The sequence below is a fragment of the Lissotriton vulgaris genome, chromosome 1_1, assembly GCF_964263255.1.
Source record: "Lissotriton vulgaris chromosome 1_1, aLisVul1.2, whole genome shotgun sequence".
Classification (NCBI taxonomy): Eukaryota; Metazoa; Chordata; class Amphibia; order Caudata; family Salamandridae; genus Lissotriton; species Lissotriton vulgaris.
In genome coordinates this window covers 63,496,695-63,514,518 of record NC_141685.1, presented here as the reverse complement: position 1 = coordinate 63,514,518, position 17,824 = coordinate 63,496,695, and the positions used below count along the sequence as shown (strand labels likewise).

The following is a 17,824-nucleotide window of genomic DNA, read 5'->3' as shown; positions in this document are numbered from 1 at the left end:
TTTGTCAGTAGTCAATTAAACATTCTCAGGGGTTTTATCTCTTCAATTGGCACAAGCTGCAATAAAAGTTTCTTTCCCATTGCAAAAAAATATGAACGGCTGACGTGCCTCTGGCTGTCGAAGAATGGAAGGGCTGGGGAACTGTCATTCATCTCACTGCTGAGCAGAGCAGTGTCTTGCTTCACCCTCACTCAGGCCTCTGATCTTAACTAACATCGCTTAGAACACTGAGACTTTAGAACCCATCCTTTTAATGAGAAAAACAAAACTACAAGTTCCATAAGCAATAGTGGTGGAAGGTGTCACGCATGACCTGGGGCAACATCCGATTCAGCACATCCAGTTCCATTTTTTAAGTATTTGACACAATATTGAATTTATAACCTTTTTTTTTATGGTCATAAGTCACCAGAATATTAAAAAGTGTCTTTTATTTTCAGGGTCAATTAAGTAATGGTCACCAGCTTGGAAGCTCTGTTAATTCTTCAGTATTTATCATTGACCTCCATCTGTGCCTGGTTTCGGTCTGCTCCCTGCATCGATCCTGATAACTCACACAGGTAAGGAGCTTGTAGCAGCAACATGATAACCCCATACTCGTCTGTAAGAAGTGCGCTCGGAGGCAGGTATCCGATCATTAGGTCTTGCCTATTATATCGCGCAGGGATTAATAGGCGAGTATATAGTAGGCAAAACAAAATCTCTACCAAGTACGGATTACGTCCAGTTCATGTGATGCACTCGTATGAGATGCGCGTGCTCGTCAAACCCATCAGCCTCGCACCAGAGCTGCTCCCCCGCCGCTTGCCATATGTTTGTTCCCTCCCACTCGCTCGCTCCCCTGCTCCCCCGCCCCCCATCCGACTTGAAAAGAAGCCGCTCGCACACGACCATTACACCATTTGTGCCTCGCATTCCCCCATCAGACTACAAAGGAATGCCTCCCGCTCAGCCGCCCCCTGACTCACCAGATGCTTTCGAGGGTGCCTGTTCCGTGCACTTCCCCCTCTTGTTCTTTTAAAGACGCTCCCTCCCTACTCCACATTGGGCATGTACATGGTATATGTGTATGTTTTCTTTAATGAGCGCGGCACTTTGATCTTCATCTTTAACAATGCATTCAGGTAACTGCACAAATTAGAATGCATACACCTTAAATGAAAAAAATCACATTAAACCAGTTCTCCCAAAAAGTTTAATTTAAGAATCGTCCATGCTCCCAAGCTGCTCCCCCGCCACTCGCCATATGCTTGTTCCCTCCCGCTTGCTCGCTCCCCTGCTCCCCCGCCCCCCCATCCGACTTGAAAAGAAGCCGCTCGCACACAACCATTACACCATTTGCGCCTCTCATCCCCCCCATCAGACTACAAAGGAATGCCTCCAGCTCACCCGCCCCCTGGCTCACCAAATGCTTCCGAGGGTGCCTGTTCCTGTTCCGTGCACTCCCCCCTCTTGTTCTTTTAAAGACGCCCCGCCCCACTCCACATTGGGCATGTACATGGTATCTGTGTATGTTTTCTTTAATGAGTGCGGCACTTTGAGCTCTTTTTTTCAATAGTCAAGTATTTTTTAAAGCAGTGCGGCACACTGCGCTTCAGCTTCACAAATTAGAATGCATACATCTTAAATGAAATAAAAATCACATTAAACCAGTTCTTCCAAAAAGTGTAATTTAAGAATCATCCATGCATCTCATTGATGGCTCACATTACACTTCCAGTTGAACCAACACAGAAGCTGTGGCAACAATCTCAGTGTCGTGTACCAAGCGCTGCAACCCCGGAGGTGGTGTCAGCACTTTGGTGTCTTACAATGCTGAGCACTGCAAATAACACCAGGGGTCAGACTAAACTCTAAATTATTAACCATAATTGGCTCAAATAGCAACTATTAGCACCACCTGGTTAGCTGCTCGCTTTGTTAGAACAAAAGCATTATTCTACTAAATACAGCTCTGGACTTTGTACGCCCTGCCTTGCCCTTCACTTGTAAAAATGCAGGTTGAAACACTCAATTTTTTTTGCACTCTGTACTGTGAGCAGCTATGAGTTGCTGATAGGTTGAGTGCGCTACTGGGGTGTAGGCGCATCCCTGTTGTTGGGCACACTTGTATGGTTCTTGGTATTGGACAACACAATAGATTCCATAAAGTTCACACAAAGTTCCAAATGAGTAAAGTTGTAGAGTTTATTGAAAGGTTATCGTTGTAACGTATTCAACGCTTTTTTTTTACAAATCATCAAAGTTCTTGATAAACATCATCAACGACATGAGATTAATGCTCCAATGCATTTCGGACTAAGAAGTCCTTTCTCAAGGAGCGCTGCAACAAAGAACATAAAATGACCCAAATCAATTATTGTACATTGAAATATAAAAATACGTAAACTAAACAATGCTACAAAACGTGTGTGGGTGGGTCAACCACATGCATCCAAATAAACAGGCTGATAATCTGAAACTTCAGGGGGGGGGTTTGGGCAGTGTCGGGGATTGGGGTGGACGTGCTAAAAGGTTGAAACAATCATTCAAGTAAAGCGGAGGTGGATCGAGAGAGCAAAAGTATCAACCACCAGAACAGTTATGTCACCTTTAGGAGCACCTTAAACTCATCTAACCCATCTTAACTTCGTTTCAACCAACTTTTCAACCATCATTGCAGTGCGCCACGCCTACATTCCTTTGTTTGTATTACCCTTCAGCTATGAGTTGCCCCAACTGGATCCAATCAGAGTGTACTACCAAGTTGTCATTCATACCAAAGCACGCAAAGCACTATATTAGTCAACAAAATGATCTGCCACCAATCACTTGCAGCCTTGGTGTATTTATTTTTTTGTGTGCATTTTTAACCCCTTCGCTGTGGGGGTTAATCCCCCGCTGTGCTGGGGGTGAGGGGGGCGTGCACAGCACCCCCATGCTCATGACGAGCTGAGCTCGTCATGAGCTACGGCACTCCTGTGCTCATGACGAGCTCAGCTCGTCACAGGTGTATTGCCTCCCGTGGAAAGCTCAGCACAGCGGGGGAATTCTCCCCGCACCTGAGCGTTCCACGGGCCATGATGAGCTGAGCTCATCATGAGCACCGGAGCGCCGTGGCTCATGACGAGCTCAGCTCGTCATGAGCGTCCAAGGAGTTAAGTAGCGCTCCTACCAAGCTCCTTAATAGCCTAATGAATCCTGGCAGTCGTAGTGCAGCTGAGCGTTAGTTCATACACTGAAACTAACAAACCTGTAAACATTCATGGGTAAATTAAAGGCCCAGGATTGAAGAGGCGCGTTTTTGGCGGCATTGAGCCATCTGGTAACTTTAACCTTACGCAGCTATGAGAGGCCCCAACTGGATCCAATCAGAGTGTACTACCAAGGGGTCAGTGAGTTCGCTACTCTCTTATTTGCCACTTCTACGGACCAGGCTCATTCATGCCAAAACACGCAAGGCACTCCCCTTTTTTTCTTTAAAAAAAACGAGTTTATCTTTCACGCTTCTTAAACACATGATATACAGCCGAGTTTATGGAAAACGCTACCCCGCTGGGAATTCCTTTTGACTTAAAGGGGAAACTCCAGGCAGATGTAAACATTCCATAGTATTCGAATGTTATTCTTCTCTTCTGGCAGCCCTTACGCCTTTTAGTCAAAACCTTTGCTGGGTCCCGTTTCCTTCTTTATCCGATAAACTCAATTCCTTGAAACCAGAGGCATTCCACTGTAACCACATCACTCAGGGACACCACCACATCACTCGGGGATACCACCACATCACTAGGGGACACCACCACATCACTCAGGGACACCACCACATCACTCAGGGACACCACCACATCACTCAGGAACACAACCACATCACCCAGGGACACCACCACATCACTCGGGAACACCACCACATCATTCGGGGACACCACCACATCACTCGGGAACACCACCACATCACTCGGGAACACCACCACATCACTCGGGAACACCACCACATCACTCCGGAACACCACCACATCACTCGGGGACACCACCACATCACTCAGGGGCACCACCACATCACTCAGGGGCACCACTCAATCATTCAGGGGCACCACCACATCACTCAGGGACACCACCACATCACTCAGGGGCACCACCACATCACTCAGGGGCACCGCCACATCACTCAGGGGCACCGCCACATCACTCAGGGACACCACCACATCACTCAGGGACACCACCACATCACTCAGGGACACCACCACATCACTCAGGAGCACCACCACATCACTCAGGGGCACCACCACATCACTCAGGGGCACCACCACGTCACTCAGGCACACCACCACATCACTTAGGCACAGCATCACATCACTCAGGGACACCACCACATCACTCAGGGACACCACCACATCACTCGGTGACACCACCACATCACTCAGTAACACCACCACATCACTCGGGGACACCACCACATCACTCAGGGACACCACCACATCACTCAGGGACACCACCACATCACTCTGGGACACCACCACATCACTCTGGGACACCACCACATCACTCTGGGACACCACCACATCACTCTGGGACACCACCACATCACTCCGGAACACCACCACATCACTCGGGGGCACCACCACATCACTCAGGGGCACCACTCAATCATTCAGGGGCACCACCACATCACTCAGGGACACCACCACATCACTCAGGGGCACCACCACATCACTCAGGGGCACCGCCACATCACTCAGGGGCACCGCCACATCACTCAGGGGCACCACCACATCACTCAGGGACACCACCACATCACTCAGGAGCACCACCACATCACTCAGGGGCACCACCACATCACTCAGGGGCACCACCACGTCACTCAGGCACACCACCACATCACTCAGGCACATCATCACATCACTCAGGGACACCACCACATCACTCAGGGACACCACCACATCACTCGGTGACACCACCACATCACTCAGTAACACCACCACATCACTCGGGGACACCACCACATCACTCGGGGACACCACCACATCACTCAGGGACACCACCACATCACTCTGGGACACCACCACATCACTCTGGGACACCACCACATCACTCCGGAACACCACCACATCACTCGGGGACACCACCACATCACTCAGGGGCACCACCACATCACTCAGCCAAACTGCATTATCGCTCAGCACCACAACAGCACTGTTCTTGCTTGCTACCAATAAACATTGCCATAGCTAATAGGACTCTCATTAGGAAAGTGTAAGCTATTTGCTTTGTGAATAACAATGGTATTAATTTATATATTTTCAAAGCCAACACATATTAAAAAAATGTGTCATTTACAATACCAATAGGTCACACTTTCCCGATGCGAGACCTATTGCATTGCAAATGCTTGTCTTTCTTTCTCTCTCCCACTCTCCCTCCATATACTACCTTAATTCAGAAGACTTTACCATTTTTACAGCGCAAATGCTGAACAATACGTGTCTAACTGCCTAGAGTTGTCAGTATTTGGGTTGCAACAGGCTCCGTTGCACCCCAAATGCGGACAACTCGAACTTACTAATGAAATAATTATTCTGAGGAAGACGAAAAACAGCTCTGAAGGGGCTGCCGACAGTGAGCCCTCCTTCCTTTTCATAGGCCAACAAATCACGCCGCATTTCACGTGCCTCTGCCTGTACATAAAGTATCCATGGCAAGGGTTATGCACGGGCGCATTTTAAATGTTTTAACTGTTAAGTGGCCCCTGGACAGGCGGCGCCACGCTGCACCTACTATGACTCATTCATTCATAGTCCAGAGACAAAACACCCCCTCTCACCCACCCCCCGCCTGCAGCCACCAATACCCCCTGCATGCAGGCCTTGCCAAGATGTATTCCTGGCGTCAGTCTACGGGACTGCTTCGGGAGCCTCATATAATAAACACGCCCACACGCACGCACGCGCTTTGAATCAGCCCTCTTCATTCATTGGTCTGTTCAACTGCCATCTGCATTTTGTTTCCACCCAACAAAGCATAAAGGTCAAGGATAAAGGATCGGGCAGTGGCCTATCTACTTCAGCCATTGGTACTCATGCACCGAGACCTTTATTTCTTGCTGTATTACTTGCTCACATGTGTACATCCGATTTAAAAAAAAAGTTAACTTCAGTACCAAGACAGATGGATCAAGACTTGGCCATTCATTTTTCCCCCAAGTTTACCTCCATGTAATTCTTGTGTTTATCAAAGCCTTCCGGGAACAGCAATTCAAAGCCAATAATCCCTTTTCTTTGCACCAATAGGAATCAAATTTCCCTTTGATGTATATGAAAACTAAATGGGGTTTCTACACCAGATCCAAGTACACCGGTCTGCTTGGAAGTACTCCTATTACTCATATTATATTCAATGTTTTTTCAATTTAAAATAGTTTTATTGCAAGCATATGCAGTTTCCGGCTGTCCCCACACTCAAGAGCAAGGTTAGCACAACAGACTTTGGAAATACATGTTCAAGCAGAACAAGCATTTGCAATGCAATAGGTCTCACATTTACGCTAGTTTAAGCTATTGGCATTGGAAATTACAATGCCTTTTATTTACGTTTTAAAAATCAAAACATAAAATAGAGCAATTGTCATTTACAATGCCAGTAGATCAAACTTGTGTAAATGCGAGACCTATTGCATTGCAAATGCTTGTTTTTGTGAAACAAGCAAGCACCAATATTTACTATGTACATTTGTTAAAATAAAACACAATCAAATCACAGTATACTGTTCCGGAGGTTCAGTCCCAGAGTCATTATCTGTAACTGAACGCAGACACCCTAGGAAGCATGTGCTCTTAAGGCAAGTTGCGTTCACTCACCTGAAGGTGACATGCTTCATCATTGGGCTATACTCCTCACCAGGCCGGCGCTACAATGCCTGGCGGGCACCACCAGAGGACACTTTGTCGGAGAACTTTTCTTAAGTACGCCAGATGAGCATAGTAGGACAGAGGATGTTGTGTCATAAGATTTGAGATTGGTGAAAGTCTGAATATAAGATCAACTATCAACCAGTTACCACAATATAGTTAATGTGATCTTCCTGGTCCATGTTGAGATTAAAAACAGTGGCAGAGAAATTGAGGAACTAATGGCCCCTATCACTGTGTGAAAGTATCGATCACCTCTGGACCTATTGGTAAGCTGGGGTCTATACTTCAGGTCAACTTTTTTCATGCCTTGTGTAGTCATGGAGCAATCTGTTGGCATTTCCTCAGGCCCAAATATGGGAAAATGGGTAAATGTGACCTAATCTTCTCCACAGCGTGAGGAGCTCTGTATCTCAAAGCCCTGCACCGTGCATAGGTGTTAAGGTGTCTATTAACATCTTACTACCACAGGTGAGCGCTGTCTAACAGAGTGCACTGGATACGGTAACCCTCCCAAAATTCAGGACTTACGGACTTATCCAATAGCGAGGACGCTTCATCAGAGGGCAACTGGTTTTAAAAGCACATGCTTCCTAGAGTGCCTGCGTTCAGTTAGAGATAATGTCTGTGGGACTGAATCTCCAGAACAGTATACTGTGAGTTGATTTATATGAAGAATGTGTATACTGGACTGTCATTTTCCTCAGCATCTCTTGTGCTACGTAAAATAAAACACAACACACCTGGAGACCAACAAATCTATCATACATTTAATGCAAAAATAGCAAAAAGCCAAGCAAACTAACAAGTGACAATTGTCTTTGCAATGGACGAGAGCATCCACCCTAAAGCAAGTTGGAGTATATAATGCTAATGCTACACAATGCATTTTTATACACTTTTCTCCTAATACAAGTCAATGAAACGTGAACACGTGATAGAAACAGTTACTAAAACAACAGTAATGAGTAGGAGGCAGAATCTTCTCTCGAGAGGAATGTGAGGAGTCCGTGAGGTGCAGATAAAAGATACACAGACAAGCTGCAGAATTCACTGTTTCTGGAAATAACACTTCTGTTTGTCAATATTCAATTTACTACAAGATGCAGGAAAGTGTGCAGATGGACATCACTAAATAAAGTGGTTCTGGGCCCTAATAGAATCATATAACTTTGCAGGCATATTAAGGCGAACAGACACATCAAATTATATAAGAATATTGAAATTTGGTAATGTAATATATCAATGCACGTTGTGGCATTGATGTGTATGATGTGTAAACAATTATCGGTATTAAAGAAACCAGTATATCCAGTTATGCTTTCTCAATTCCTTCTTCCTAGAGGCCACCACTGCTGCTATCCAGCTGTATTCAGCAGTGCCTCCTGTGACCTGGAATCCTGCATTTAATCAATACCAAAGGTTATCAATGCTTCTATCCAACTCCGGTCACTGGTGCCACTCGCACCACCACCACCCTTGGGCCTGTTCTTCTTTTAGCCAGCTCCAGCCAGTAGTGGCCCCTTGGACCTGTATGTAAGCCTACTAGCCAGCTCCTGTTAGTACTGGCCCCTGGGACCTGTTATGATTCTAGCCAACTTGAGTCATTAGTAGCACCTTGGGACTAGTGATCATACTAACCAGCTTCAGTCAGTATTGGCTCCCTGAGACCTATTATCCTGCTAAGTAACTCCAGTCAGTAGTGACCCCTGTACCTTAAAACCTCCAAATATTCAAAACTAGAGGTCAACTCTACTGCCAACCAGTTCCAGTCAATATTGACATGCATTGTTACCCTGCCTGTAATGAATAACAGAGGCCAGCGTTGTTGCTAGCCAACTCAGTCACCAGTGCCCGTCACATATTATCCTCAATAGGATCAATGCCCAAGGCCTGTGCAGCTGCTAACCTGCCCTAGTCAGCAGTGACCTCCCAGACCTGTTATTCTGCATCTAATCAGCAAGGCTTTGGCCATAATAACACTCACCCTACATCCTTATGGTATATTAGCAATGTAATTTATTTACATCATACGGTAGGTACCGCACTATATCACACGATCCCAAAAACAAAGAAATTCAAAATTTGCCTAACCGTTCAGCACGCCACCTTGTCAAAAATGACCAAATCACACCAAGCACTATAGCCTGCCACAACACATGGCACATTCAGCCACAACATGACCAGATACCACGGCAGGGATTTGGGGCCATTAATCCTCTGTTTGAGGCATGTGTGCTGTAGATGCACATGCTTTGCATACTCCTGCCATCTTGTGTTGGGTCCGGATGTTTGCAAGTTGTTTCATTATTACCCCTAGATTTATATTCCGGCGTAAAAATTACCTGCACCACTTAACAAATCTCTATTTGTTTCATCCCCTCTGATACTCGTTCTCTTTGCTCTATTTGTTTCCAATTGTGATGGCTTATTTTCCACCTGTTTATTACTTTTCTCCACTTGCAGCATTTCAAAGGACTGAATTTTCCCATTCTCTATCATTTTTATACTATCAGCTTGATTGTTTAGGCATTTATTTTTTATAACTGCTTGCACCTCCGTTAGATCCTTATTAAATAAAGGGTAGAAGGGTTTTGTTGGAGACATTTGTTTACCCTCACCTTCACAATATGATATTTGGTCATGGTTGTTTCCAGTGTTCAATCTCACTATATCTGATGCATTTGTATTTTTTTATACTTTTAGAAGCTTATTTCTTGCTTTCCGTATTTTTGTCCTCTGTCTTTTTGATAGATGAACGTCCGGAGCTGCGTCTGTCATTGTTGATTGTGTCGAGCATAGGTTTATCCCTTCTTGATCTTTTGTTTTATCATCTATTTTTTCTTTAACAACAACAGTATTGTCTTTACATTTTATTGTATCTTTAGAGGGGCAGTCGGTCTTGATGGGTTGAATTCCCACATTAGGAAAATTCCCTTTTACATCGTCAATTATTGTTTTTAAAATATCCGGAATGGTAGCTAGTTTGTTAATTAGTTGGGCACAACTACACTCTGCATACGTAGATATTGGCTGAGATTGTGCCCTTACTATTAGATTATTTTGTGTTATCTTCTGCTCAATTCCGGCAACAGAGGATGACGCAGCACTCAAGAGATCTATTTGGACCTCCTTTTTGTTGGACTGATATGTTAAAGCTTCCAGAGTTAATTGCGAGGTTTTGAAGAATGAATCCCAAATTGCTCCCGCGTTCCCACTTCCTGGTACCTGAGTACCTGGGCTATGGTGTTGCCCATTTATGAATGATAGGTCCTTATACTTCTCTTTTTGTGGTCCTTGAAAATCATGTCCTCGTCACAAGAATTAATGAATTGTGGGCTACTATTCAAAACGTCTTTTTGATATGGAGTACTCCAGCGCTGCAGAGTTTCTGAGTTGCTGTTGTATTCGTCCTTTTCGGCTTGTCCTGTTTTTAACTGAATTTATTTTAGACAGAGTAAGATCCGATTTCAGGGGGGTATTGGCTTCCCTTATGATTTTCACCCCACCATTTAGTTCATTTGGAGCTTCTTGCTCTCGTTGATTTATTTGTCCCAAATTAGATGGTTCCCCTATCCCGTTAGCTGTTCTGATTTTTACTTGCACTTCTATTGGCATTGGATGCCTAGTTTGTAGTAAGTGCTGAGTATCTCCCATTGTTAGATTTGTGCATTTTGGGTCCTCTTGTTGTGAATGACCAGTAAGTGGAATAGTTAACATCTCTAGGTCCGTTATTTGACCCCAATGGTTGACTTGGTCCTTAGTTGAATTTGACATTTGTTTGACTTCAGCTTCAGACTCAGGGTGGCCTTGTTCACTTACTCCTTGATTAGGGGATATAATATTTGTTCTACTCAGTGGTTTAATTGGAGTTTGAAGAACACATGGGTTAGTTAGCAATGTTAGCATAGCACCGGTTGGATCTTTCATAAAATCAAACTTGGACAACGACTTTCCCAGTTTCCCAAATGTATGGACCTTAGATGATTTAAAGGACTGTATGTCACCTGTCTGTTTTATTTTAAACGTATCTAATATTAGTGTTTGTTGTATTTTTCTTTTCCTTTTGATAGGAGGGAAAGGTGGCCGCTCCTTTCCTGACCTCACAATACACCCTCTAAGGTGAAGAAGTCTTGCTTCTTTCAGAGAATTAAACGGGCCAGTGACAAGACCAAAGGGTGCTTTGATTGGACAAAAACACCTCCTAACCCCTCCAAGGGAAAACACCCCCAAAACACACCTCGGTACAGAATTCGCCGGTGCTGCTGGTTACTTATTTATTTAACTAATTAATTAATCAATTAATTAATATCTGGGCTCCCGGTTGGGCTGTAGTCTAGGCATGCAGAGTAATTCAGGGGGCGAGGTGTGCTTCAACAGGGTCAAAGTCTATTGTCACTTTCCCCTTTGCATAATTTCTCAGATTTTGTATTACAGACTTATTACAGACTGAAATGGCTCAGCGACTTACGGACCGATCAACCTTAACTACTCGCCACATGCCATACACCTCTTGCCACTTGTCACTCACAACTCACTGTTCATTGCTTGTTCGTTGCTATTCATCGCTGTCAAGAGTACAAGGGAGAATGCTGGCAATCGTTCAAGAGCAAGAGCGGGATCCAGAGTCAGTCCACCTTCAGACGGCAAATGTAGCACTTCCCTCCACTCCTCTGCTCAGCTCTGCTCTGCTCAATGCTTGGTGTATACGTAAAATCAGGCGGCAGTTCCCTGAGTTCTGAGGAATGATTGAAGCGTGCGATGTCGGACCATAGATGCGTCCATTCCTCACCGGAAATAAAACTTGAATTAAGTCTTCCCACATAGACAAATACCGGGGGCGTGGGGAAAGCACTGTTTTAAGGAGGAAGCTATAGATAAATGAGATCACCCCTTTCATGTTAGCAGTCTTGGTGAGAAAGGCCTCAAATTTTGTGAGAGGTCGAGTAGCAGCCTCCCGTATCTGAGGTGTGAGGGCCCAGGGTATCAATTGGATATACTGATATCTTTCCGTGTTCTTCAATTCAAAGTCCCTTTGACATTGATCAAAAGTAAGGGGATCAAAATTGTGGAACAAATGTATTAGAGCTAAGCAGCCTCCCCTTCTCCAGGCATCAAAGGGTCCCTCATGTTGGGCCGGGCGAAAGCTGGATTGGATTGAATGGTGATGGAAAAGAAGTCCACCTGTCGTCGCCCGAAATTGAGTCCCATACTTTAAGAGTGGTGCCTGTGGGGCAGCTAAGGTCACCTTGGCAGCCGCCTGGAAGAGAAGGGAGGCTCCAGCTATTTCCCTATGGCACTCTCGTCTTTGGAGACTGCTTAGCCTATGGCTGATATTTTCAGGGATAATTATTAGAATTTCGAATTTAAATGGGACCCCCTTGTCTCCTTCCTCTCCCAGGGCCGTCCGTCTGCGGGTGTCCCTCCACCATCGAAGCCCGCCATCTCTTCCAGTTTTGATCACAATCCCAGTGTCGACCAACCTCTCGTTAGTATGAACACACCGCCACCACGGATGGGGTGGGGGGTGGATTTTTTTTGTGTTTTTTATCTTTGTTCCTTGTTAGATTCATAATTACTTATCCCATGTTAGGGTGAGTTTGTCCACGCTTTTTGGCTATTCCGCATACAACACCTCGGTGGAGCAACCTGGAGAAATTACCGTTACAGAAGGCCGTTAAGTTTTCTTTAGACCTATCTGCTGGCTTAGCAAAGTTGCATGATCTTCTTCTTTTTTTTCTTTTTATCTCTCTGTCTCAGCTCCAGGGCACTTAGAAGCTGTATCTTTCATTTGACTTATCTAATAAGAGGAGGAGCTGGTTTATATTAATCAATGCACTTTGTCCACCTGTTATAATTCTGTTGAGGCTTTCTGATCCCCTGTGTGGGACCAAGTGATGATGTAATTTTTGCCTGTGGACTGTGGAAAAAAAAATTAATGAACACATTTTTTACATAAATCAGGTGTCAGGCCAAGGCTCCTCTGTGCCTTGCAGCAGCCGCTGCACGAGCAGCACCACAAGCGACTTAGCACCGCGGTGCCGGCAGCGTCCGTTCCTGCCCCCAAAGCAGATCTGTGGAACTTAAAGCGCCCGTATAACCAGACGCGGGTGAAGCGGGAACCGGTCACAAAACAAACCCTGGCAGTCGTCCCAGGCTTCGCTCTGCTTGCTCGTCAACTCCTCTTCGGCTCTGCCCCTCGGCTCTAATCGATACGCTCTGCACTCAACGCCGAATCACAGGCCGACAACAAATGTGAACACCAACAGAGGGAAGAATTGTGTGTTTCCCCCAGTTAGTGGACCATAGTTGAGGGATATGTTTAGGCATAGTCCTCGCAGCACACAATAGATTTGCTTGAGGCAGAGGCCAAAACTCAAAAGTCAGGAAACCAGATACAAGTAGGTGGTAACTCAGGGCAGGGGAAAACGCCTGTTGTCCGTGGAGGAGTCATTCCCTTCCCAAAAATCTGCATTGCAAATTAATTAATAGTATATATTTTTTTAATATTTGTTTGGTGCCAGTCCATATGACTTTCAGATCTGCCTTTGGGATTCTATGTTGCAACTTTATAGGGTACATGTACCCTTTTTGAGCTTAATAAAATGTTGAAAATTCTACAAATCCTCACTCCTACATCCAATTACTCTCATGCTACCATTCTACACTCTGCTCTGTCTGAAAAACAGCTCAGCATTTTCAAAATTCTGCATTGATTTGGCTTGTAAATTATATTTTTGGAAATGCACATGTATTAACTATTTAATTTTAATACCATAGGTGATTGAAATTACGGACGAAGAAAGCAAGATTTAGCACTAAGGAACTGAATGTCAGTGCCATAAGAAGGATTATTTTGAAAAACTGAAGGACATCCAGCATTATACGTTTAAACAATTTCCAAAAATCTAAGTGTGGTGAGGAAAGTACTATACCTGTAAGTGAAGTCTCTAATTTTGCATTTCATTAACCCAGAGCAAAGCCATATCTGTGCACACAGCATCAGAAATAATGTAGAAAGACCGCTTCAGCATCCTCATCTGAAATATTATCAGAAAGACAAATTGCCTCAGCATGACAGAATAACGTTCATCTAAAGCATCATGTAATTCTAGAGAGGATGCACACACTACATAAAAGAAAGTTACAACTAAAGGTTTCTTCTGCATACCATCAAAGAAAAGACCCTGAAAGAAGACTCCGAAGCTGACACGTTAACAACTAAGAGATTGGAAAATCACCTTTGTTCAACAACCGTTTTAACCAGTTATGCAAGTTTGAGACTATCTGCCTCGGGATATAACACCTTGACCCACTCTGCTCACTCTTGCGAAAACCTTAAAAATTCACCACTTTATTGCGTTAATGACCATCTCAGATTGTTTCCTTTTTATTGTGTACTGTTCTGTAATTCTATGTAAATCGCCTCAACATTATCTGTTGTGCAGTAGTGATATGTAAAACTGTTAAATATAAAAATGGATTAAAGGAGCACCGTTGCGCTATAGCTAATGTAAATAAATCCTCATCTTCAGAACTACAAACCTTAACCTTACCCCAAACCTAGAAAGGGTAGAAGGAACTGATGTTCTGCGACTAATGATCCACAATAGTACTCTGCACGTTCTAACGCCCTCAGTTACTGCCAGTACACCAGTACAAAAAGGTACTTATCAGTTTAATCATTAAATATCAGACTAACACCTTATTACTGTATTGCTAAGAACCTATACAAATCGATTTGAGAAAAACTTCAGTCACAAATTAAGTTGCTGCCGGAGAGGCTATGACCTAAAGACTATTATCTGCTAGGAAAATTTCAACAGGTGTTACAGGACTGCTTCCCGACATTTGTTGCTCAATTCAAGTGTTGAGAAATTTACACACAATTTCTTTTAGAGATAAGTGCTGAACATTATCTAAACAAGCACGACTCTAAAATCGAGGCAAAATAACCGAAGTTGGGGGAAATAGTTACCTGTGTCCAAAAAGATACAGCCATTAATCTTATCTCACAGAATTTGACAGAATGCACACAGGGGGAAACCACTTTCAGTGCAAAGTATGCCAAAAAAGTTTCAGGCGTAAATCTTATCTCACTGAGCATATGAGAATCCACTCTGTGGAAAAACCTTACCAGTGCTCTGAATGCCCAAAAGATTTCAAACTTAAATCACTACTAACTGCACATGTGAGATTCCACACTGGGGAAAAACCTTATCAGTGCTCTGAATGCCAGAGTTGTTTCATTGACAAATGGAGACTCACTAAACATACAAGGACCCACTCTTGGGTAAAACGTTATCGGTGCACTGAATGTGACAAATGTTTCAGTGAAAAAAGCAGTCTCGCTCAGCATATAAGAACCCACACTGGGGAAAAACCTTATCAATGCTCTGAATGTTACAAATGTTTCAGCCAAAAAATCAATCTCACTGAGCATATAAGAATCCACACTGGGGAAAAACCTTATCAGTGCTCCGAATGCCAAAAATTTTTCAGCCAAAAATCTAATCTCAATGAACATATGAGAATCCACTCTGGGGAAAACCCTTATCAGTGCTCTGAATGCCAGAAACGTTTTTGTAAGAAACGGAGTCTATCTCGACATGCAATAACCCACTCTGTGGACAAACCTTATCAGTGCCCGGATTGTCAGAAATGTTTCAAAGACAAAAGCAGTCTCACTCAGCATACAAGATACCACTCTAAGACTAAGGAAAAACTTTATCAGTGCTCTGAATGCCAGAAATGTTTCGGTAATCAAAGCACTCTAACTCAGCATACAAGAACCCACACTGGGGAAAAACCTCATCAGTGCACAGAATGCCAGAAATGTTTCATTGACAAAAACAGTCTCACTCGGCATACAATAACCCACACTGGAGAGAAACCATATCAGTGCACGGAATGCCAGAAATGTTTCAATGAAAAACGCTATCTCACAGTGCATATAAGATCCCACACTGGGGAAAAACCTTATCAGTGCTCTGAATGCCAGAAAAGGTTTTGGAACAAACAAAGTCTTTCTCAACATGCAATGACCCATTCTGTGGAGCAACCTTATCAGTGCTCTGAATGCCAGAAATGTTTCAATCTAAAACACGATCTCACGGTGCATATAAGAACCCACACTGGGGAAAAACCTTATCAGTGCTCTGAATGCCAGAAATGTTTCAGTTTAAAAAGTAGTCTCACAAAGCACATAAGAACCCACACTGGGGAAAAACCTTATCAGTGCTCTGAATGCCCAAAACATTTCAACCGTAAATCACTTCTAACTGCACATGTGAGATTCCACACTGGGGAAAAACCTTATCAGTGCTCTGAATGCCAGAAATGTTTCAGTGAAAAAAGCAGTCTCACTCAGCATATAAGAACCCACACTGGGGAAAAACCTTATCAGTGCTCTGAATGCCAGAAATGTTTCAGAGTCGAAATCCATCTCACTCAGCATATAAGAACCCACACTGGGGAAAAACGTTATCAGTGCTCTGAATGCCAGAAATGTTTCATTCAAAAAAGCTGTCTCACACGGCACATAAGAACCCACACTGGGGAAAAACCTTATCAGTGCCCTGAATGCCCAAAAGAGTTCAAACTTAAATCACATATAACTGAACATGTGAGATTCCACACTGGGGAAAAACCTTATCAGTGCTCTGAATGCCAGACATGCTTCAGTTTAAAAAGTAGTCTCACACGGCACATAAGAATCCACACTGGGGAAAAACCTTATCAGTGCTCTGAATGCCAGAAATGTTTCAGTATAAAAAGTAGTCTCACTCTGCATACAAGAACCCACACTGGGTAAAAACCTTATCAGTGCATTGAATGCCAGAAATGTTTCAGTGAAAAAAGACATCTCACACTGCATATAAAAACCCACACTGGGGAAAAACCTTATCAGTGCTCTGAATGCCAGAGATGTTTCAGTGACAAAATGAGACTCACTAAACATACAAGGACCCACACTTGGGTAAAACGTTATCGGTGCACTGAATGTGACAAATGTTTCAGTGAAAAAAGTAGTCTCACTCCGCATATAAGAACTCACACTGGGGAAAAACGTTATCAGTGCTCCGAATGCCAAAAATGTTTCAGCCAAAAATCTCATCTCACTGAACATGTGAGAAACCACACTGGTGAATTAAATTATCAGTGCTCAAAATGTCAGAAAAGATTCAGAGGTAGAGATGGTTACAAGCGCCATAAGAAAACACTGTAGGAAGGTGGATATCTGACTATGGTTACCCCCAACTTTTTGCCTAGTGTTTAGCTGGTTTTCGACTTAGCCTGGGCCCTGAATAGCAGGATCCCAGGCCAACTATCGGCTCTCTCCTTAAAACGGACTCCATGTACCTTAGGTACATACACAATTGGATATTGGTTCACCTTATGAGTCCCTGTATAGTGTACCCTAGGTACTCAGGGCATAGGTGCAACCAAGGCCTACCAGGGGCTGCAGCATGTATTATGCCACACCTGGCTGGCCACCCAAATAGACACAACTGGCTGTTCACTCAGCTGGGGCAAGGTTGTGTAATCACCCCTTGCTTAGGTGTAGTATTCCTATACCTACATATATATAGACACATAGTAACCAATAAGTCACTCCTATGGCAGGCCTTAACAATCCTGAAGGCAGAGTGCTTGGTTATATGTGAGATGGTGCTCTAGCATGAGCTGAGCCTGTCTGCAGCGTTCGGAACTACTTCCTTATAGCTGTTCTATGATATTGCCAAACCATATACTCTTAAGTGCATTATATTCCTCGCGGTTAATGCTAACTTTGGTTTGGCTTTATCGAAACATGTCGTGTAAGGTGTCATACACTTTGGAATACTACCCCCTCGCCAATTCTGGTGACGGGGGTAGCATTCCGCCCTTCTAGAGGGAGAAGACATGTTAGTTCTGACGATCACGGTTAAAGTTAACCAGAG

At 44.0% G+C, this 17,824-nt stretch overlaps 2 protein-coding genes across 2 annotated transcripts in view; both read left to right on the top strand.

Moving 5' to 3' along the window:
* LOC147737284 (uncharacterized) overlaps positions 1 to 17,824 on the top strand; it is a 1,685,245-nt gene that overhangs the window by 1,067,530 nt on the left and 599,891 nt on the right. Inside the window, exon 2 of the mRNA XM_086925022.1 lies at positions 441 to 560. The gene's annotated coding sequence lies outside the window, so the exon portion shown is untranslated. The remainder of the gene's footprint in view (positions 1 to 440; positions 561 to 17,824) is intronic.
* The window catches only part of LOC147737290 (uncharacterized), a 53,297-nt gene that overhangs the window by 16,158 nt on the left and 19,315 nt on the right, over positions 1 to 17,824 (top strand). Inside the window, 1 exon segment of the mRNA XM_086923456.1 lies at positions 14,900 to 16,874. Within this exon segment, the coding sequence (XP_086779582.1) occupies positions 14,900 to 16,874 (1,975 nt within the window).